The 21,706-nt window shown below is 40.5% G+C and overlaps 2 protein-coding genes across 4 annotated transcripts; both read left to right on the top strand.

The window, feature by feature from the left end:
* The first annotated feature begins 594 nt into the window (after window positions 1-594).
* On the top strand, window positions 595-3,727 carry si:ch1073-398f15.1 (cardiomyopathy-associated protein 5). Its single transcript, XM_015943135.3, has 2 exons — window positions 595-823; window positions 1,287-3,727. Exons 1-2 carry the CDS (start codon window positions 699-701, stop codon window positions 3,493-3,495), a joined length of 2,334 nt encoding a protein of 777 aa, XP_015798621.3. The 5' UTR covers window positions 595-698; the 3' UTR covers window positions 3,496-3,727.
* Window positions 3,728-12,525: 8,798 nt separating this feature from the next.
* On the top strand, window positions 12,526-19,867 carry dtwd2 (DTW domain containing 2). Of its 3 annotated transcripts, none has more exons than XM_015943136.3 (6): window positions 12,526-13,219; window positions 13,445-13,535; window positions 13,703-13,797; window positions 13,881-14,079; window positions 15,476-15,604; window positions 18,779-19,867. In XM_015943136.3, exons 1-6 carry the CDS (start codon window positions 13,056-13,058, stop codon window positions 18,956-18,958), a joined length of 858 nt encoding a protein of 285 aa, XP_015798622.2. In that variant the 5' UTR covers window positions 12,526-13,055; the 3' UTR covers window positions 18,959-19,867. The 3 variants fall into 3 exon arrangements, with proteins under 3 accessions (XP_015798622.2, XP_054600509.1, XP_054600508.1); XM_054744534.2 differs by having other exon boundaries at window positions 18,818-19,867; XM_054744533.2 differs by having other exon boundaries at window positions 15,482-15,604.
* The last annotated feature ends 1,839 nt before the right edge of the window (window positions 19,868-21,706 follow it).

Genomic DNA, 21,706 nt, shown 5'->3' on the forward strand with positions numbered 1-21,706 from the left:
AAAAGATTTAGACAGGATGAACAGTTACACACTTTAGCCCCCCCCCCCCCCCCCCCCCCATGATGAGTCATGTCGGTTTACATGACTGATATGAACAGGTGTGAGGCCGGTGTTTTCATGTCAGAAACAAACCATTTCTATATTTTATCTTGTGAGGAGTTCTACAGCAATTAACAGATTTAAGGCAGAACAGTGACAAGATTGTGACATGATGTTTTAATTTATTGTTTATTTATTTGTTCACTGAATTTATCATTATTAAAGGGCTAAAAATCAAACAGAACCCATTCAACTTCCATGTTTGTGACAGACTTACAGGCCAACTCATGACATCGGATACGGGCCAGCAGCACTAAAGTAAATATAGACCTGGCAAAACAATAATGAAACAGACATTTATTTAACATTTTTAAATGATTCAAAATCTAATTATGACAGGATAACCAAAATCTCATAAACCCTTATCAACCTGTCCGCTGTATAAATGTAGAGCCCCATTCTGTTTGAACAGGTGACAAATTACCTTCCCCACATGTTAGAAATGCTTCAGATGAAACACAGGAAGACTCGTTTTCTATTTCAAGATTACGCTGAGCACGACAGCCCAACTCGAGCATGCTTGCTCTCAATGTCGTCAACAGAGCAGCGATAAGCTGTGCTGAGAGGCTGAAGCAAATTCATCACGAAAGGACAAAACAATGGAAACGTCAATGGAGGACTTTGCACGCTCGGATGTCGACGCTGAAATGACAATATTGACATCGGATGATGTTACAGGACAAAACACTGATCATGCAGACGAGGTGGAGAACCTCCGGAAAAGGTATTCAGGATTTAGCGCTGCCCTTCTAAAGTTTCGTGACTGATTTATTATGCTATTGGAGCTGATTAGTACCTACACTGTGTATTTAGTAGCCGCTTCTCTAATTATTGCCACGTTATAATAATAATTTAAACATGAGTTTATTATTACTTCATATATTTGCTTATCTCTTATTTTTATCTTCTTTTGCACCTAGGACTGCAGCAATTTCCTAATGTTGTAATTTCTCGCACATTTGGCAATCAAACCTTCTGATTCTGAAACTACAAAGAGTTTTAGTAGAAACTGTTTAAAGGCATCAAATTAAACATATTCCATATAAAACTGGTATTAATGGAGATCGCATCAGCTTTTGTGAGTAAGATAGCAGCTCTGCAGTGAGATAAGTCCTTATTTTTCCTGTTTGGCATCAAAACAACTCATTTAAAGATCAAAAGTTTTTTAATAATTTGTGCTTCTTCAGTTTACGAGAGGCCGTCCACGATGACAGCATCCAGCCTAAGATGCAGTGCCTCATGATGGACTCCTCCTTCTCCATGGTAACAATGCAAAGCGAGAACAGCGGTATAGCCTGGGAGACGACCCCAAGTCCCTGTGCAACACCTTGGACACCTGAGGCCGGATCTATAGATGCTGGCTCTCCAGCTCTAGTACAGGCAGCAACAGCTGGATCTCGTCCAGCTGGAAAGATTATATTTGTCATGGATGAGGAGATGATTTCCAGGCAAAGAAAAACAAAAGAAAACATTAATAGTCAGAAGAGCAAAACTGAAAAAACAGAAGTCCTGGACGATGGCTTCGAGATGATTTTAGGACGGCCAGAACTGGTTGAAGTCTCTCAACCGAATGTAAAAGTTGAAGGAGAAACTGACCAAGAAGAAGCCACTGATCCTCTTGTCGATAAAGAGCAGTGCTTGTTCAGCATTGTGTCTGAAGGCTCTGAAATCCTTAACATCGTTGTTCCTCCTAAACTGGCCACAGTGGATGAAGAGGAGAGCAACGAATTGGTGGACAATCTGTCTTATCTAGAGGAGAGCCCTGTTCCAAAAGGCAGCGAGGAGACCCAAGACAGTGAGCCACTGAACTCTGAAGTGGAAACAGGCATGCCTCCATCTCCTAGAGGTGTGATGGATCCACCAGGGGCTCCAGTAGCCAGACCTGCTAGCAGAATACCTGCTAGAAATTTGGACTATTTTGATGCCTTCTCCTTGATAGATGCCCAAGCGCCAGGGAGTCCTGCAGTGGTCGCACATCAGCAAGAGGAACCGCAGGCAGAGCCTACCACTGAGAGCCAGGTGATTGAGAAACCGGTACGTTTGGAAGACCACGCCATCTCCAAACGGGTGGATATGGATCAATCAGACACAATCAGTTTAGAGGAACTCACCAGTGAGCTTTTAGATGAGGTCTTCTACGGCAGCTCAGACAGCTACCCTGTAAAAAGTCTGGACTCTGCAGATGAAGGTGAAGCTGAACGGGGAGCATTCAGACTCCCTTCCAAACCCAGTGGTTCAACTTTGTTCGGTAGCCAAGAGGACATCCTCACTCCAGTCTTTCTACCCGAAGGACCGCCAAAAATCATCGACCTCATTTTGCTGGAGGAGCCGAAGGCCATGGCCTTTCTTTACACAGACCTGTACGAGGAAGCACTGGGCAGCAGAAAGAAAGAAGAAGACACAGAAAGCATGACCTCTGAGAAATCCTTCCACAGCAGGAACTCAGACCGAGAGGCCAGAGGATATCTGGAGAAATTTGTCCTCATCGACGAGACTCCTGCTGTAGAGGTGGAACAACAAGATATGGAGGCATGCCCCGAGGAAGAAGAACAACGAACGTTGCCCCAAGAGTTGCTCGACTTTGAAGATTTAATGGCCTTGTCTGAAAAAGAGATGCAACACTCAGAGGAGGTCACAGACTTCTTTAGGTCCAGTGGCAATTCTTCTCCTTGTGATATAGAACCGTTCCCTCGATCATTAGAAGGCGAAGAAACAGCAACAACAAAGAGAGAAGTCAAGACACAAAAAAGTGTCTCTATAGCTGTAGAGCAGGTTCCAGAAACCACAGGAGATCAGTTTGACTCCTCCGGATTTGAGTTCACCTCAGACGAACTAGACTGGGAAATAACAGATGATGATCCTACGGCCATGCATGCTGGAGGTCAAAAAGATGAGGACGTGTGCAAACAAGATTTAGAGACAAATAAACCCGTTGCACCCCCCAGAAAGAAGATAGCCTCCTCTACTAAAGCATCCTTGGATCTGACTCCTCTGACTCCTGTTTATGTGACTGCACAAGAGAAAGAGGAGGCTGTAGGAAAGGAGCAAAGAGTGGAGGAGAAAGAGACAGCTTCACCAGTAGAGACTGCAGATGAGGGTGATGGAGACGGGGAAGAAGTCGTGCAGGCTGCCTCAGGCGTATCGGAGGCCACGCTGGTCGAAGTGAACACCGAGTCTGTAGAAAGTGAGATTGTAAAAGACAACGATGCAACACCTGCTCAGGAGAACGAAGCTAAAACAGATGGAGGACAGAGTGACACCATAACTGCTACAGAACAAATTGGACTGAAGGAGACAGATGTTAAGTCAGATGTTAAAACAGATATTATTCCAGAGTCTCAGGACAGTTCTTCTGCTGAGCCAGCTAAAACCAAAGGGCAGTGTATCATACTTTAGTTTGGCCACAGTTTTTAAAGGGGGCATATAGTAACTTTTAAAACTTGCAACAGGTCTACGGTTGATACAAAACATGTTCACGAAGTTCGTTGCCCCAAATCCCTCCCACATAAACCAATCTCACCAGCTTTATTCTTGGTAGTTTCATTACCTTCCAGAATGAGCAGTTTCAGGACGTTGTCACTTTTATGCACATAAGCGGTTGCTGGCCACGCCTACCCACTCCCTGACTGGCTGCTATGAGGTGAGGAGATCAGATATGTGGAGGGGCCTGGAGTAGACCTGCTGCTCCTCCAGCCTGGAGAGGTGAGAGGTTGAATATCTGTGAAGCACTTTGTGATTTCTATCAGTGAAAAAGTGCTATATAAATAAACACTTTCTCTTATGCTAATGTTCCTTTGTTGTGATGTCACAATAAGGGATATTTTTAAACTGTTTAAATTTAAAATAGAATGATGGGTTTAATTGGTGTTTGAGGTGTTCATGGAGGCAGTAGAGACTCACATGACTGCACAAGAAGATACAAAATGTGAGTTTTGCACAATATGTCCTCTTTAAAGCAAGTTCAAATTTTCAAATGAGGCATCAACTTGCTAGCTGACAAACCGTAGCAGTAGCAAAAAGATTTAGCTCTGAAGGTTGATCTAGCCGTGCTCCACTGTAGCATCAGCAGGTCTACCATTGGCTTGACTAAGTGTAATGGGCTCGACACACGGGAGGCGACTAACGACCGGGATCAGCGAAATGTGTCGCTGTCGCTTTTATTACCTGACACACGGGAGGCGATCCGCGGCAGCGACCAGTGGCAAAGCCGTCTACGCGTTCTGTTCCATGGCGAAATCGAATCTTCCGTTGTTTTGCTTGGCTGTGTCAGGTTGGAGGGAATTAAGGTTATTTAAGCGGTTCAGAGTTAATAAAGCGGTAGATATGATGTTTCACAAGGTGCTGCTAGAGTTATGTGAAATCTTACTTCTGATTTTACTACATAAAACATAATAATAATCAACTTCTCCTTCATGTTTGCTCGGAGATGTACGGAGCATCCTGCCCGCTCATTGGTCAGTGAATGAAACCTCCGTTGATTGGTCCTCGTCCGAGCGACAGCGATGAAAAGTTGAAAATATTTCAACTTTCTGGGATCGCGTCGCTGGGTCGCCTGTGCACGACACGTGCACAAGCGCAAAATTTCACACACACGTTTTTCGCGTTTTGCTTGGTAGGAGGGAGACCCGCGATTATCGCTTTGTCGCACATGTCTCATTGAAAATGAATGGAGGAGAGGCGATGTCGCCTCCCGTGTGTCGAGCCCATAAGCCCGGACAATCACAGAGCTCAGTGTTTGTAGAGCGACTTTGGGTGGACTTAGTACCATTACAGCTGATTTGTTTTTTTTTTTACAACGCTGGCAGAGCAAAACTACAAATACGGTGGTGCTCAGGAATGGATTTGAAATGGCTTTAGCATCAGTTTTGTACCACTTAGACTTGGGCTTTTGTTTGAGACATGAGCAGATAGAGGCACTTAAGTAATTTAATAAAAAATTTTGTAATTTCTGCTTCTGCATCTTCTTCTCGGACAGTGGCGGACTGCCTAATTGACTGGTTTCCACAGTGATGACATGTCATTGCTCTGATTGGTCAATTGCTCTGTGCAGAGACAGTTGGAAAGACAACCATAGATTACTCTCCTTAGATTGAGCTCTCTATGGGTCATGGCCAGATTAAATATTTATAGGATCGCTAGCCAGGCTATCAAACTGCTGTTCTCCACAACATTGCATACGAACACGGGATAGGCCTAATGTTTAGTCAAAAACAACAGTTGTCGTTTCGGCGATCAAGTTGTTCCAGGTGAACCCTTCACACCAACAGCAGCAGTTTGGGTCATGGGTGCAGATGGAAAGGGCGAGAGCACATATGTGACGTCAAGGTGAATCTTCAGCTATAAATAAGCCCTTCTGGCTGTTAACCTGACCCGTCGCTTCCATTAGGGGTCTGTACTGAATAGTCGCTTGTAAACAGTCAAAAAAATTAAATAAAACAAATTAAACTTGTGCATACAAGTCTTTTTGTCCAGGAATACTGTAATATCACTATAATATTACTACTAATAATATACTAGTGTAATTTTAATAAATCAACTATGTGTGTCTGCTGAATAAACCCATTCTCAGTCAGATTTAACAGTGGTCCGTTTTTTGCCACATATAAATGTTTCAGATCAGCAAACCTTCTTCAACTAAGGGGGAAAAACACCATACAAGCTGCCCCATGTTTAGCATCTTGTGGTTGTTTCCTAATGTATCATCTGGAGCCTAGGAGTGATCCCTTGCAAAGGGATCGAGCTAAAGCACACACGCATGAAGAAACAAGGTGTAAATCTGCAGGACAAAGAGAAAACACAGTAGTGAAATTAAACCTGGAGTAAAGGTTTTAGGGATGTGAAATCTACTGTAAAGGCTGGTGTTTGGAAACCATTTATTCCTCTTCTCCAAACCAGCAGGTGATCTGTGCTGGATTTTGATCTTTTGACCCACAAGCTTAAATCAGAAAAAAAAGGTCTCCAATAATTGTACATTAAAAACGTTTTTTTAAACCAAGGAAGTAGACATTTGAGAACAAACTAGCCAAGGTAAATAGTGAAGATTTAAATTCAAGGAATAGAGAGCCTAAGTCACTTCCGGGGACCCATGATGCGGAAGTGCGGAGTCTGGCCAAGATGGCGGTCCGAGCAGGCAACTCTTTCTCTCTCACGCTGTCCCAAAATACAAGCCAAGACCTCAACTTTTCAAAATCATAGAGATTTACGTTGTATTTACTATATCTCGAAACGCCGATACAAACAAATATTGGGACAAGCTCAGAATTTACCTAAAAGCAGAAAAATGTCACGAGAAAGGCCTGATCCTTCTGCTAAGCTAGCTTTAGCAACCAAGGTCTCTGCTACTGGTGCTCATGGATACTCGATGGATTTTTCAACCACATCAACCAAAAGAAAAACCCCACCTACTCCAACTAAATCTCAAACACATCCCAGCGAGGTAACTGTGCCCCTGAATGCTGAAGAAAAAAAATCCTATAGTAGAAGCTATTAACAAGCTCTCAAACAAGACTGATGACTTTGGAGCAAAGCTAACTGATATAATGGTGGCTAACATTTCTAAGCTGGCAGAAATGAATGCAGCCGACATTAAGGACTGTAAATCTAAACTGATAACCTTGGAAAAGAATATTCCGGTTCTTGTCAAGGAGAACATCGAGCTGAAAGAAAGAGTCCTGGAAAAAGAACGATATAAGCGCCGCTGGAATCTAAAACTCCATGGCTTGAAGAAAAAAATGGTGAAGATGCTCGCAAAGAAGTTATTGACATCTTAGCTAAGATTGCTCCTCACTTGGCTTCTTCGCTGGACAGCTCCGTGGACATCGTACATCGCCAGGGGAAAAAGGTTGGGGACAAGCCTCGCCAAATGATAATCCAATTCACCCTGAGACATCTCCGAGACGTCTTCTGGAAGCTGACCAAAGATTCCAGAATCTGCAAAGAGCTCGGAATCTACTTCAAGCAAGACTTCTGCAAGCTAGACAGGGAAGCAAGAGCTGCAGCCTGGCCCAAGATGGAGCAAGCCAAGGCGGAGGGGAAAAACGTCTACTACTGAGGGAACATCGGATACATCAATGGAGTTTAGGTATTACCTGGTTAACTGTAGCTGTCTGAGAGTTCTATTTGTGAACATCGTTCCACCAATGCAACCTATTTGTAACATAACGTTACATGTTGTACTTCTATGCTGACCTTGTTTATCTATGAAGGTTCAGTGGTTTGTTTGTATAACCTTTTTAGTACTTTATTTTACATTCTTAGAGGTCGTTACTCTAAAAGCGGTTAAGGGATTTAGTGTTCTACATCTTTCTAGTATATACTTTATACTAAGTTTACTAGTTCATTTACATATCATTATTATTTTCCTAATTTTTGTCTTCTCCTTTCATGTCCTGTCTTCATTTTAAATGTGCATCTTTAATTACTAGGGGTTTGAGAGGCAGCGTTAAAAGAAAATCAATTTTACTCTTTTGTACAAGTGTTAAAGCTGACTACATAGTCTTACAAGAAACGTACTCCGTTGAAGCAGATGAAAATTTTTGGGCTAACCAATGGGGAGGAAGGTTGATTTTCGGCCATGAAACCAATAAGTCAGCTGGTGTAGCCATTTTGTTTAGGAACTCACGTGTCAAAATTGAAACTCAAAGGAGAGAAGATTATGGCCATTGGCTAATCTGTGTACTCATACTGGAAAATTGCCCCTGATTCTTTGCAATGTTTATGGTTACAACAATACTAGAATAAACTTCTGTTAACTGACATTACCAATCACCTGAAATAACTATTTCACAAATATGGTACAAGGAATATTATTCTGGGTGGAAATTTCAATATGGTTCATGATGAATGGTTTCATTTCTCAGCATCTAAATTCAACTCTACAGAGCCTCTGTTTAGATCTTATCCTCACTGATCCACGGAGAATGGCAAATCCACTTTCTCAATCGTTTTCTTGGTTTAAACCTGATGGCTCGGCTAAGTCTCGGATCGATTTCTGGTTGATCTCTGATGATTTAATGCTGCATAATGTGGATGCTGGTATATCAGCTTAACTGATCACTGTTTGATACTACTTAATATTAAACTGCAAAATAAAAAATTTTGTAATAAAGGCTACTGGAAATTTAACTCAACCTTACTCTACAATGAAAATTATAATAAGATGATCAACTAAAAGGCACTCTTACTGATGAAAGTATTAAATCTTATACAGAAAAATGGGAATTCTTCAAGTTCAAAGTTCACCAAATTTTAATTAAACACAGTAAGCTAAAAGCCATCCATAATAACCTAAAGGAGACCAAAATTATAAGCAAACTTCATCGGATCTGTCCCAAACCTGTATATAATGAGGATGACAAATGCTGGAAAAAGATTGTACAAACCTCTCTGGATTACGTTTATGTTAAAAAAGCCAAAGGAGACTATCTTAGATCTCGAGCCAAATGGGTAGAAGAGGGTGAGAAAAGCACCACATATTTCTGCAGATTAGAAAAAATAAGACAAGAAAAAAAGCTATAAGTACTTTAACAAATTAATGGTCAAATAAATAAATTTCGAGAGAAATGTTTAATTTTTGCAGCAAATTATATGTCTCATCTTTCTGCAAAACTTCAAATGAGACTTTTTTCAATCCATTCAACACTTGATCCCTACAACTGATGAAAACTTCAAGCGGACATGTGAGGCAGATCTTACCATAAGAGCCAGGTAATGCATTAGCCTGTTTCCATGCTTTCGTTCTTTTTAAACACAGAAACAGTTTTGTTTACCTGTTTTGTAGCTACAGTTTCGCCGACGGCTGCCGGCTTCTTCAGGCTGACACTGAAGAAGCCGGCAGCCGTCGGCGAAACTGTAGCTACAAAACAGGTAAACAAAACTGTTTCTGTGTTTTAAAAGAACGAAAGCATGGAATTAGAACCATGACACAGCAAGAACACACCTAAGATTAGCCTGTTTGCCAAATGATAAAGCCCCAGGCTGTGAAGGCCTTACAAGTAATTTCTACAAACACTTCTGGATTCATATTAGATCCTTAATCTTTGAAATGTTTAAGGAAATTAAAGAGAATGGCTCTCTCACACATACTATAAAACAAGGGGTAATTACTCTTATTCTTAAACCAGGTAAAGATTCAACTATTCTTGACTCTTGACCTTCTATAACACTGTTAAACAACGATCATAAGCTCCTTAACCACATTTTTGCAATTAGATTAAAAAGGTATAACTCAAATGATCTCTTGATACACAATCTGGTTTTCTCAAAAGCCGCTCCATTCACAATAATAATCGTCTTGTGTCTAATTGACTATAACTACCTAATTCAGAATGAAGGTTTTATATTATTTTTAGACTTTTACAATGCCTTTGATATGATAGAACAATTTATGTTTCAAACACTTAAACTCTGGTTTTGACAATAACTTCATTAATGTAATCAAACTTTTATACAAAGTTACAACCAGTTCAGTATCTCTTCCTTGCGGTTCGTCTCAAAGATTCCGTATTAATAAAGGCAAAAAACAAGGATGTCCAATTTCCCCTTTACTTTTTATTGCTGCAACAGAAAAGCTTGCCATTCTTATTAAATCTGCAGATTTTGGTAAATTAACAGTTTTGGGCAAGGAACTCTGTGTCAGTCAGCTTGCAGATGACAAGACCATTTTCTTAAAGAGCAAGTCACCCCCAAATCAACTTTTTTTCTGATAAACTATACAGTATAAACGCGTGTCTAATCGTGCTGCAGACACGTGTTGTCAATAGTTTTGCACTTTAGTGCATTTTAGTTCAAATTGTAATTTTCTGCCTGAAACTGTCACCCCTTCTTTCCACCGGAGCCGTCAGCAGCACGTTACTGCAGCAGCACGTCTTGCTCCCGTAAGCTGCTGCTTGGCCCTTCCCATGAGACGCGAAGCAGCAGGGGAGCAGCTGTCACCGACAGAGCACGAAGTCACACGAGTGACTTCGTCAGTAAACACAACAACAAGCAGGAGAAAACTACAACATAGCTCCAGAAGGTTTGTGTTTTACTTTCTGTCCGTTTTATAATCGCCAATACGGACCTGAAAAACAAAGGAGACTGCTAGCTAGGTGATAACTTCTCACGGGGCCGCACAGTTAGTTACTTTTTTTTAAAGCAAAGCAACCGGAAGGCAGTACGTTTCTTTATTCTGAAAATCTCGGGAGCTTCACTCCGTTTCCGCATCCGATTTCCTGTCTTTCCTTCCCCAAAAATGTCGAACTTGACCCGTTTCAGAGGCGTTGCGCACAGAAAATAGAACCGGCGCCTAAAGGCCGCGACATGCTGCTTCTGAGACGCGGCCGACTCGCGCTGCTGACGACTCCGGTGGAAAAGGTTCTGTTGACCACAGCGGTTCCTATCAGCAGCTATGACGTGCTGCTGCAGTAACGTGCTGCTGACGGCTCCTGTGGAAAGAAGGGGTCAGTGTTTTGCCGTTGTCAGGTAAAAACTCTGCACCGCATTTGAATTTAAATCTGCCTTCGCTATTGGCTAAGAGGTACCCTAGAATGTTAGCTGGTACCATATGATATCACAATGTTATTGTGAGCCTGTGTGTATTTGTTAGCGACTCCGCCCTCTCAGTCTGCTAGGCAACACCATTTGTTGCATTTTTCAAACAGGATGTAGGAGTGGAGTTAGACTCTGGTAGGGGGGTGACTTGCTCTTTAAACAACCTGAATGAAATTCATAAAATTCTCTAAATCATTTAGCTCTTCTCCAAAGCTTCAGGATTGAAACTAAATTTTAAAAGTGAGAAATTCTGCCCCTGAAAGATTGCTCTAAGTCTTCAACATTTAATATCCCTATAAAATCTGCTGTCAAATATCTGGGCATGTATTTCTCCAAAAAAGACGCCGACTTAATTAATATTAACATTAGGAAGAAGTTGCAAAAATGCAATCCTCATCTAAATAACTGGTTACAGAGACATTTCTCTATTCTGGGAAGAATATTCCTCACCAAAACGGAAGCTGTTTCCAGACTTGTATACCGGCATATTCATTAGGAATTCCTAAATCAGAAATTAAAGCTATTAACCAATTAAGTTTGAACTTTATCTGGAAAAGGAAAATACACTTCATCAGACAAAGAAATTTAATTAAAAACTTTGAAGAGGGTGGTTTGAAAGCTATTGAATTTGACAGTTTAAATGGCACCCTAAAAGTGAACTGGCTACGACTGTTTTTGAAGAATCAAGACAACCTATGGTTCCATATCCCGAACCAAATCTTCCCCAAAGTGGGTGGCATCAATTTTTTACTTAAATGTGATTTTGATATTAACAAATTACCCTTGAAACTTTTTTCTTTCCATCAGCAATTCCTATTGTATTGGAGACTAATTTATAAACATAACTTCAGTACACACAATACGCCTCTGTGGAATTGTTGTTACAGAAATACAGAAATAAATACAGAAATAAATCCTTTTTCACGCAAAGTTGGTATGACAAGGGCATTTGGCCGGTTATGCACTTACTAAATGATAATGGCTTCCTTTCACTTAGAGAATTTAATTGTAAATATAACCTGCAAATAGATGACAAAGAATTTCAGAAAATCATCAGAGCTATCCCCCCAAATATAATGTCTTCCTGCATCATTTATCAAAATCCTACTTTACAAACTCCTGTTCTTCCTGAGCTTTTAACCCTCCCACTGTCCTATTGGGTGTGACCCCACGAGGAAAGTTGACCATTGAGCAGGATTGATGGTTTATCCCTTGGGTCCACGTGGCAGGGGTGAGGTGGTGCTCACTCCTCACCCCTGCCACATGGACCCAAGAGACAAACCATCAATCCTGCTCAATGGTCAATTTTCCTCGTGGGGTCACCCATAAAGACAGTGGGAGGGTAAATTGATGATCACGACATCACTGCAAATAGATTTAAAAACCCGATAATCAGGAAACTATTCACTAATTCTGTGTTGAACATATCGAATCAACTGTTCATTGATTCTATGACTGTAAATAGCCTACAGCAAGGCCCTCTGGGATGATGTACACTACTGGCTTTTCTCTAAGATACCAAATTTAAAAGAACTTTCCAACAATTAGATAATTTTTGGGACTTTTATTGACAATTAAAAAAATAGCAATCGTCTTGAATGTAATAATCATTATGAGTAAATTTTTTGTTCATAAATGTAGATTTTTGAAAACCTAACCTTACCTTTCACAAAGAACTCTGGCACTTCTTTGCTTCCATGGGGTTTATGGGAAAAAACAAGCTGTGTATCTGCTTTATGTAGTAGATTTGAATCTACTTGACATCCCCTTAATTGTATTAGTCTATTCTGTTTAACCCCCCCCCCCCCCCTCCATTATTTTATTATTATTTATGTCTATTCCTATGTTTGTCATCTTTGTGTATGACAGCCTGCTTTGGTACTCTTTCATGTTGGAAAATGTTTCTGTTGATACGTTTGTTGTATGTGTCTTGTTCTTCAATAAAAATGTTTTAAAAAAATCGTTGGTTTCTGCTTCTGCTAGTCAGGTGTCGCCATCTTGTGACGATTTGCTAACACAACATAGACAAATTTTCCTTACGTGTGAAGGATATTTGAATTAATTATGAATAGATACAAAAACAGTAAAATAAATAAATAAACTATACAAGAAAGCAAAAGGTTTATGTATTGTTGCTGATAAACCTTTTAGACACCAGGCACTCATATGTGGCGCTGCGTTTGAGGTCTTGTGCCGTATCCGGTGACAACAGCTTTATTGAACAATTTAGATGAAAGAAAATCAAAGCAGGCCTAATAAATGCCAAGTTTGAACCAACTTATCCTGTAGCGTACAAAAGTAACAAGTACATTTAATTGAAATATATTTGCACGAACAATGTGAACCTTTTTTATTTAAGTAAAAAGCTACTATTTCCGAGTCACGCGAATACAACACTAACGACCTAGCTTCTTGCTAACGCCACAATGGAAAATGCTTCTTCTTTGTGCTCTGTTGTTTCTCCCGAAGAATACGAACTGAAGAATTGTGACAGCTGTCCCACAAACGATGGGTTAGTCGACGTTTTTGGAGATCTGGCTGCTCTTCCGGTGGAAGTTGAAGAAAGAAGGCCAACGTGTTTACGGTGCCGGTAAGCTAAATACAGTTAAGCTAATGCTAGATAGCCGAATATTGGACCATGAAGAGAAAGCAACGCACCCCCATCCCACTTTCTTTTACGTAATCGACATGCTTTAATTGCGGAACATATTAATGTCGTTACAGAAAATTAGAGACCAACTAAAACAGTGATGTAGAGCGGGCTCTAGGCTGGGGAATATCTGAAAAATCACAGCTTCACCTTTCCCCCTTGCAGCCGCCCTCAGAAGGTGTGTCTCTGTCCTTTTCTTCCACCACAGCCCTTGGAGGTGTCAACGTGTTTGTACGTAGTGCAGCATCCTGCAGAGGTGAGCAATGAAGTAAAAACAATGAAGATTAGCTTTTAACATGAAAGCAGAATATACAAAGATGGGTAAAAGTTAAAGGATTGTAATGGATTGGTTGCAATTAAACGAATGGAAATGAAGTTTTAAGTTTGAATATTAATTTCTAATTAAATCTGTTGTGCTTTTAGGAAAGTCGAGTGCTTCGGACCGTGCCTCTTCTTGCTGCTTGTTTGCCACAAGGAAAATGCAATGTCATTGTAGGAAGAAGATTCAATGAGGAAAAGTAATATTCTGTATTTTTATTTACACCAAAATTGCCCACATGTCCTTTAAAAAGCTTGATTTCTCAAAACATTTTCACCCCAGGCATCCAGAGTTAGCTGCTGTGTGTCGAGACGAGAGAACGCTCATCCTGTACCCCGGTCCGAAATCCCAGAACCTGGAGGAGTTGGTGCGACACAGAGAGATCGACACTGTTAAACACAATGTGATCATCATAGATGGCACCTGGAGCCAGGCTAAAAACATGTTCCTGAAAAACAGCATGTTTCACCTGCCGAGTCAGGTGCGTACAACTGAAGTGATCCCATTGAAAAGTGGAGCAGATGGAGTGTGAAATGGTCTCTGAAAAGGCCGGTCATTGATCAAATGTTTAAATCACAGATGAGCAATAAAGAAGACTCCTGTTTCCATGACAAAAAAAAAATTTGTGCAATAGTGAACGTATTAATGTGATGCCACAGACAAACACAAGAGTTTAAAGAGCAAGTCACCCCCTACCAGAGTCTTGCTCACTCCCACTTCCTACTTGAAAAAGGCAACAAATGCTGCTGCCTGATAGATCGAGAGGGCAGAGCCGCTAATAAATACATGCATACACAGGCTCACAACAATATTGTGACATCATAATGTACCAGCTAGAGCTGGGCAATAAATAGAAAATGTATCGTTATTGAAATTTCTGACTTTTATCGAGAATTTTTACCATGTCAATAAATTTGATAATAAAAAATGAAAAGATGTGTGTAGGTTGGCAACGTTCGTGTTCCTTTAAAGAGCAAGTCACCCCCAATTCAACTATTTTTTCCCTGATAAACTATATAAATGCGTATCTAATCGTGCTGCAGACACGTGTAGTCATTAGTTTTGCACTTTAGTGCATTTTATTTAAAATTTAAAATCTCTGCCTAAAACTCAGTGTTATGCCATTGTCAGGTAAAAACTCTGCACTGCATTTGAATTTAAATCTGCCATCGCTAATGGCTAAGAGGTACCCTAGAATGTTAGCTGGTACCATATGATGTCACAATGTCGTTGTGAGTCTGTGTGTGTGTATTTGTTAGCTGCTCCACCCTCTCAGTCTGCTAGGCAACAGCATTTGTTGCATTTTTCAAACAGGAAGTGGGAGTTGAGTAAGAATCTGGTAGGGGGTCTCAGCTAGTAAAAGCTATGTTTATGTTTATGTTTATTCATTTCGCAGACACTTTTATCCAAAGCGACGTACAATTTTTATAACCTATAGGGCATGTTGTGATCTGTGGGGGAAACCGGAGTACCCGGAGGAAACCCACGCATGCATGGGGAGAACACGCAACTCCACGCAGAAAGGCGAGTTTTGAACCTGCAACCTTCGTGTTGCGAGGCAACAGTGCTAACCACTGCGTCACCATGCAGCTAACCGTTAGCATTAGCAACTCCACAACATGGCGAAACATATTCAGGTTTTTGTTATTTGTGGAGATAAAACATCAATGTTGCATTTTTTTTACCCAAGAAACAAGTGAATGGAGGCAGCAGAAGAGTCGTGTTGCTGTTAACCAATTAGAGACTACAGCAGATTTACTGAAAAAACAAGCGTGTGAATGGGAGCTTTATAAGAGTTCAGTTGAAACAGTTAGATTAAATTTCTCATCCATGTCCAGAGGGTCATATAACTGATTCTCTTTGCTTTATTTGTCAAGGTGCAGCTCAATAGGACTCTGTCGAGCCAGTATGTGATCCGAACCCAACCTTCCAACATTTGCCTGTCCACGTTGGAATGTGCTGCTGTCGCCTTATCAGTGCTGGAGAAGAATGACCAGATCCTAGAGGTGATTTAGAAACCCACCAGTGGCTTGTGACTTTTTATCTAAGAGGATGGACGCCATCTGAGTTCCTGTTTTAGCTAAATATAAGTTCTTTAAACACATTAAGATCAGGAAATGTATACATTTTCAAACAACTTTAAAGATTTCACTGATTTCATCAGATTGCTTGATAACATAGCTAGTGCTGTCATGAGATTTAAAGAAATTGAAAGATAAATTTTGATTTGTGAATTCCCATCCATACGACTGACAACTCTCTTGTAATTCTCCATTTTTACATCTCGTCTCTGCATCTCACCTGTCTTCACCTCACCTGCCAACGGAAGCCTGCATGCAGAAACAATAAATGTAAACATTAAAAATGAGGTTAACGCACAAATTATGACCATAATTAATTAATTATAATTAACATGACAATTTCATACCCCTAAATAATTTTTTTTTTGCTAAGCACGCCCTCTGCCCCGCAGAGCTCTGTGCAATAGGAAACTGAGCGCCGACCAGGACTAACCAATAGCGTTAGACTACCGCTTATGTGCTTCAAATTTAAGGAATACCAAGGCTGATGCAGAGTTGATGAACTTTTCACGGACAAGAAAGTCTCTAAAATATAAATATATGAGAACACAACATGACATGAGAATAATACTCGTAAAACAACGTGTTTTAGCTGTTTGTCGGCTACAGAAGCACATTTATAAACAGAAATGTGAAGTCGCCATCTTAAAAAAAAACAGAGGAACAGATTTTTTGTGTGATGCTTGTCAGCCACTAGATGGTGCCATCAGATAAAAGAAATACTCCGGAAAGAAGCTTTAAAGAGCAAGTCACCCCCAAATCAACTTTTTTTTCTGATAAACTATATAAATGCGTGTCTAATCGTGCTGCAGACACATGTAGTGAATAGTTTAGCACTTTAGTGCATTTTAGTTCAAACTTAAAATTTCTGCCTGTAACTGTCAGTGTTGTGTCGTTGTCAGGTAAAAACTCTGCACTGCAGTTGAAAAATCTGCCATCGCTATTGGCTAAGAGGTACCCTAGAATGTTAGCTGGTACCATATGATGTCACAATGTCGTTGTGAGCCTGTGTGTGTGTGTGTGTGTGTGTGTGTGTGTGTGTGTGTGTGTGTGTGTGTGTGTGTGTGTGTGTGTGTGTGTGTGTGTGTGTGTGTGTGGGGGTGGGGGTGTGTGTGTGTGGGTGTGGGTGTGTGTGTGTGTGTGTGTGTGTTAGCGGCTTCGCCCTCGGTCTGCTAGGCAACAGCATTTGTTGCGTTTTTCAAACAGGAAGTGGGAGTGGAGTAATACTCTGGTAGGGGGTGACTTGCTCTTTAAGCCACAGATGACCATGTTGAGATATTTTCACAGAAAATTTTCTTTGTTAACTTATATTTAAATGCATTTGGTAACATCCACAAATATGTACAATAAATGCTCTTTTTTTCTGACCAGTGCCCGTGATGCGTTAACGAGAAGCCGTTTTTTTACTTGTTGTTTTTTAAATATGATCAGTCACTCTGAGTTTAACATGTAGGCTGAATGTGACAATAGTCTTCTACCCCCATTTTCCACATTAGCTGCCAAAACAAAATAGACAGGGAAACGCTCAGGTAAGAAAAAGCCACACAGATAGACATTGTGCAGATTATTACCATTCGTGGACTCTCCCATCTTGACTTGTGACGGGGAAGGCTGTTATTTAGCATCCAGGGGAGAGTAGCGCACGTCTCAGTTAGTAGAAGCTAACCGGTAGGATTAGCAACTTCACCACACAGGAGAACTCCTTCAAGCTTGTGTTATTTGTGGATATAAAACATCAACGTTGCAGAACAAACAGCGTCAGTCATAGAGTTGCGTTGCTGTTAGCTAATCAGAGGCGAGATGTTAGAATATCAGGAAATAAGACTCCAAATCATGTCATTCTGAGCTCCAGCTAACTTCTACTGCCTCAAACATAAGCGCTGTAGCCTTTTCCCCACAGAGATCCACTCACAAGGCATTAATTTGTCATAGAGACCACTGTTGATGCGTTGAAATAAAAACAAGTGAACTTCGTCTTTAAAAAAATTTAAAGGGACTTTACGGAGTTTTGAATTTTTATGCTCGCGATTGCCCCCTCTGGCCAAAAGCGTAACGGCAGCTTCAATAGGAGGCTCGTGCGCATGCTGTACGTGCACACTCCTTAACGAAAATAACAGCTGAGACGAAGCTCTGTGAAGCTGACAGAGGTCGCGGGGGGGGGGGGGGGGGGGGGAGGACAGAGGACAGGAGAACGAGCAGCTAATTATTTAAATAATTTGGTTCTGTACTTTTCTCTTCAGGACAGCCGACAAAGGTTTATGATGGGTCAGTCCTCCTGCATGCTCAGATCATTCCCTTCCCTTACTTGAAAAATTGTTCCAAAATGAAAGTTGAACCCACATCTTTTTTATCTGTGAATTGAACGCCGTTCGGCGAGTCTCAAATAAAAATTTGGGCATCTTACTGTAAAAAAATATATCATTAATGTAAAAACAAACTTCTGAAACAACCATGCTCACATCCAGAATCGAACCCGGGTCTTCGGCACAAAAGCCTGAATTCTTACTAGGCGAGCTAAATCGCCAGTAGCGTCTTCTGTATCTGTTACATTTATATCCTTCATGACAGCTGAAACAACGTTCAAAAACGGTTCGGAGGGCGATGCCTGAGCGTGAACACGCATGAAGCAGCCTGCTCGACCCGATCAACTCTCTTTTTCTGTGATTTTACAGAAAAACAGGTAATCACATTAAAAATGCCAGTGCTCATTCTACAGGATCAGGGCGTTGCAGGAGAATGTATGAAGAAGAAATGTATTATTTCTATACATGTTTTGGCTGTCAAACTTCCATAATGCCCCTTTAAACCAGTATAGTAGCCTGCTGGGAAAAGTCGCTATCTTCACATTTTTCCTGTACACTAAAACCCCCAAAGTTGTCTTTGTCAGCATTACTTCATCCCCCCCCCCCCCCCCAACATTCCTGTCAGTTTCAGTCTTGCCCCAAAGTTCGTGAAAATCTATAAATTTGCCACATTGTTCAAAACAAAAAAAGTAGTGCCCTACATTTGGACTGGACCGAGCCCTGCACATAAATAGCTTGTCTAGTTTTGTGTTGACTGCAAAATCCAAATACTCAGTCTGATTTTCATCACTTGCAGGTTTTGTTGAGGCCACTAAAAGCCCTGTGCTCCTTCCAGCTGCAGCATGGTGCTCAGATTCATCACAGCAAAGAGCACCTGCTCAGGAACGGCATGTACGACAAACCCATGCCCAAGAACAAACGCAAGATAAAGAGGATGGAGAAACTCATCACAGACCACAACATCTGCCCAAGATGAGGAATGAACGGACTAAAGAGAGGAGTTAGATTTGTTTGGGAGTCAGCTGACTTGGACTGAAACACCGGGTACACACGTGCAAACAACCAAACTTTTTAACTTTTGAAACGTTTGAATTATGTTGTTCTATTGAATATTTATTATGAATTCTAAACTATTTCAAAACTGGGAGTATTTTAGTATTTATTGAGCCAGACATCTCACTGCTGATGTGAAACTAGCTTATAAAGTTTCATGTTAGATAAAAAAAAAGAGAAAACAGCCCTTCTACAGCCCACCTGCAGAAGGGCTGATTCAGTTCATGTTGATGAGCAGGCTTCAAAAAAAAAAAAAAAAACAACAGTAAAATTACCAAAGATTAAAACTTGTGTCAGTTACAAATGTATATTATTCATGTTTATTTTCACGATCACCATAACTTAAAAATGTGTCATTATAAAAGCATTTTGATGCTTTATTAGACCTAGAATGGCCAAAGATAGGATTTACACGTCTAATAAAAAATGTGTTTCCTTCACTAAAAACACAACTGGTAAATTTCAGATTCATAAATATTAGGTCGACGCACAAAAATGAACTTTTGAATGATTAAGATCACAGATGATGAAATCATGTTGAAGGGCTTTGTGTAAGTTGGTGTCACGTTTTGATAAATAACATAATTTGAAATTTTGAGGATAAACTACAGTTTGTACATTAATGACAGACACTTTTTAAATTTCGGTTATGTTTGTAAAGATCAGTTTAAGGTTAGTGGTGTACCTGTAAACAATCCCCCATTTACAATTATCACATTTAACTTATAGAACCGTTCATGGAGTAGAAATGTTTTTATTTATCTTTGTAAATGTACAAACAAATGTCAAAATCTAGTCATTGACATATAAATCTAATAAACTAAAAGCTCTTTTCCTGGGGTGTTTGTTGAAATGTTAAAATGCAACTTAATGCTGGTTTTTCATGTACCGTGTTTTCACAAGATGTATTCATTAGCTTTTATTGGCTAAAGGAAGCCGGAACTTTTTTAGATGTGAGCCTTTAAAATGAACAAAATTTTCTGCAAGAAAAACAATGTAATGTTTTGTACAAGAAAAGATACAATTATTGCACCAAGCATCTAGAAAGGGGTAAAAATTGAAGTCACATTTATCACCAGTCTTAAAAAAACATATTCTGAATCTTAAAGAGCAAGTCACCCCCAAATCAACTTTTTTTCTGATAAACTATATAAATGCGTGTCTAATCGTGCTGCAGACACGTGTAGTCAATAGTTTAGCACTTTAATGCATTTTAGTTCAAATTAAAAATTTCTGCCTGTAACTGTCAGCGTTGTGTCGTGTCAGGTAAAAACTCTGCACTGCATTTGAATTTAAATCTGCCATTGCTATTGGCTAAGAGGTAGCCTGGAATGTTAGCTGGTACCATATGATGTCACAATGTCGTTGTGAGCCTGTGGCTGTGTCTCAATTCAGGGTCTGCATCCTTCGTCGGCCGGTTACGTCACAGCGCCGCGACCAGGCCTGTCCCAATTCGAAGACTCCTTCAAATGTGGTCGACGGCCTTCTTTTCGCCTGCAAGCAGGATGGGTCCGGTGTATCCTTCAATGGTTCACATTTCCCAAGATGCCTTGCGGGCTGGACGGTAGAACTTTTAAAAACAATGGCGGACAGTGAAGCGGGAGCTGTCGGAGAGGATTGCGCATATAAATGTCAGTATAAACTTGAAAACTGTTAGGTTAAGGACTTTTTGTGATACATGAACGCTATTTTAGTTAGAAATGTTACAGTAAAAGTGCTTGTATTGCGGTCTCGGCTCGTATGTTCGGCCGCTCGGTGTCGCACTTCTCCCGCTACGTTTTCCCCCTGATTTTAATAGAAGTTTGTATTTTAGAGACAAAAGAGAAAACCAGGGAATTTATTAAGCATAGGGCGGAGATGGACCACATGTTCAACGGAGCTAAGCATTCGGCGGCTGTGGCTTGGAGGTACAATAACAACATCTCATATTTTAAAAACTTTCGTTTGAGTTTAGTTTTGTCTGCGAAAACATGAAAGGAATAACCCGTTGTCCTCTTCTATCTTTTCTCTTCCTGTTTCTGTTCTTACATGTTAGGACTATTGTGGAGAAAATGGCCATCCAGGGAAAGGTGACCCCCATCCAGGCAAAAATAAATAAATAAAATGGGATAATTTAAAGAAAAAATATAAAGTATGTAGATGTGTGTGGAAAAATATAACATGTATACATGCTAAATCTAAAAAGGTTAAAGAGGTTTGTAGTTATTTGTGTAAACTGACTTTTTTTAAATCTAGGATTGCAAGTATCCAGGGTCAGGAGAGGGGGTTAGTGGGAAGCCCACTGCTGCTACTTGGCCCTGGTTTGACCTCATGGATGAGGTATTAGGACAGAGACCCTCAACCAGTCCGCCTGTCCTAATTGCCTCTATCAGTGAGGACACTCCAGGGCCAAGCACAGCAGTGGAGGAAAGGGAGGAGAGTGAGTATGAAGATGGTCAGCCAGGAGGAAGTCAGCCAGGTGGAAGAAAAAGGAAAAGGGACAGCGATGACCAGCTTCTGGAGCTGATCGGGGAGGACATGAGGCTGCAGAGGGCACAGGAGAGAATTTTGGCAGGCTTTTTAGTTTGCTCGAAAAAATGATTAATAAAGATTAAACATGTATATATAATAAAAATATCTATATAAAATCAGTTCTGTATTAAACCGTTGAATTTTATTTTTGTTTACAAAT

Source organism: Nothobranchius furzeri, chromosome 6, assembly GCF_043380555.1.
Source record: "Nothobranchius furzeri strain GRZ-AD chromosome 6, NfurGRZ-RIMD1, whole genome shotgun sequence".
NCBI lineage: Eukaryota > Metazoa > Chordata > Actinopteri > Cyprinodontiformes > Nothobranchiidae > Nothobranchius > Nothobranchius furzeri.

Excerpts from the sequence above, each read along its gene's own strand:
- dtwd2 (XM_015943136.3), top strand. The coding sequence starts at position 13,056 with ATGGAAAATGCTTCTTCTTTGTGCTCTGTTGTTTCTCCCGAAGAATAC. Across the intron at positions 13,220-13,444 it reads CCAACGTGTTTACGGTGCCG|CCGCCCTCAGAAGGTGTGTC; the intron begins GTAAGCTAAATA and ends TCCCCCTTGCAG. Across the intron at positions 14,080-15,475 it reads TGTTTCACCTGCCGAGTCAG|GTGCAGCTCAATAGGACTCT; the intron begins GTGCGTACAACT and ends TTATTTGTCAAG.
- si:ch1073-398f15.1 (XM_015943135.3), top strand. The coding sequence starts at position 699 with ATGGAAACGTCAATGGAGGACTTTGCACGCTCGGATGTCGACGCTGAA. Across the intron at positions 824-1,286 it reads GTGGAGAACCTCCGGAAAAG|TTTACGAGAGGCCGTCCACG; the intron begins GTATTCAGGATT and ends GTGCTTCTTCAG.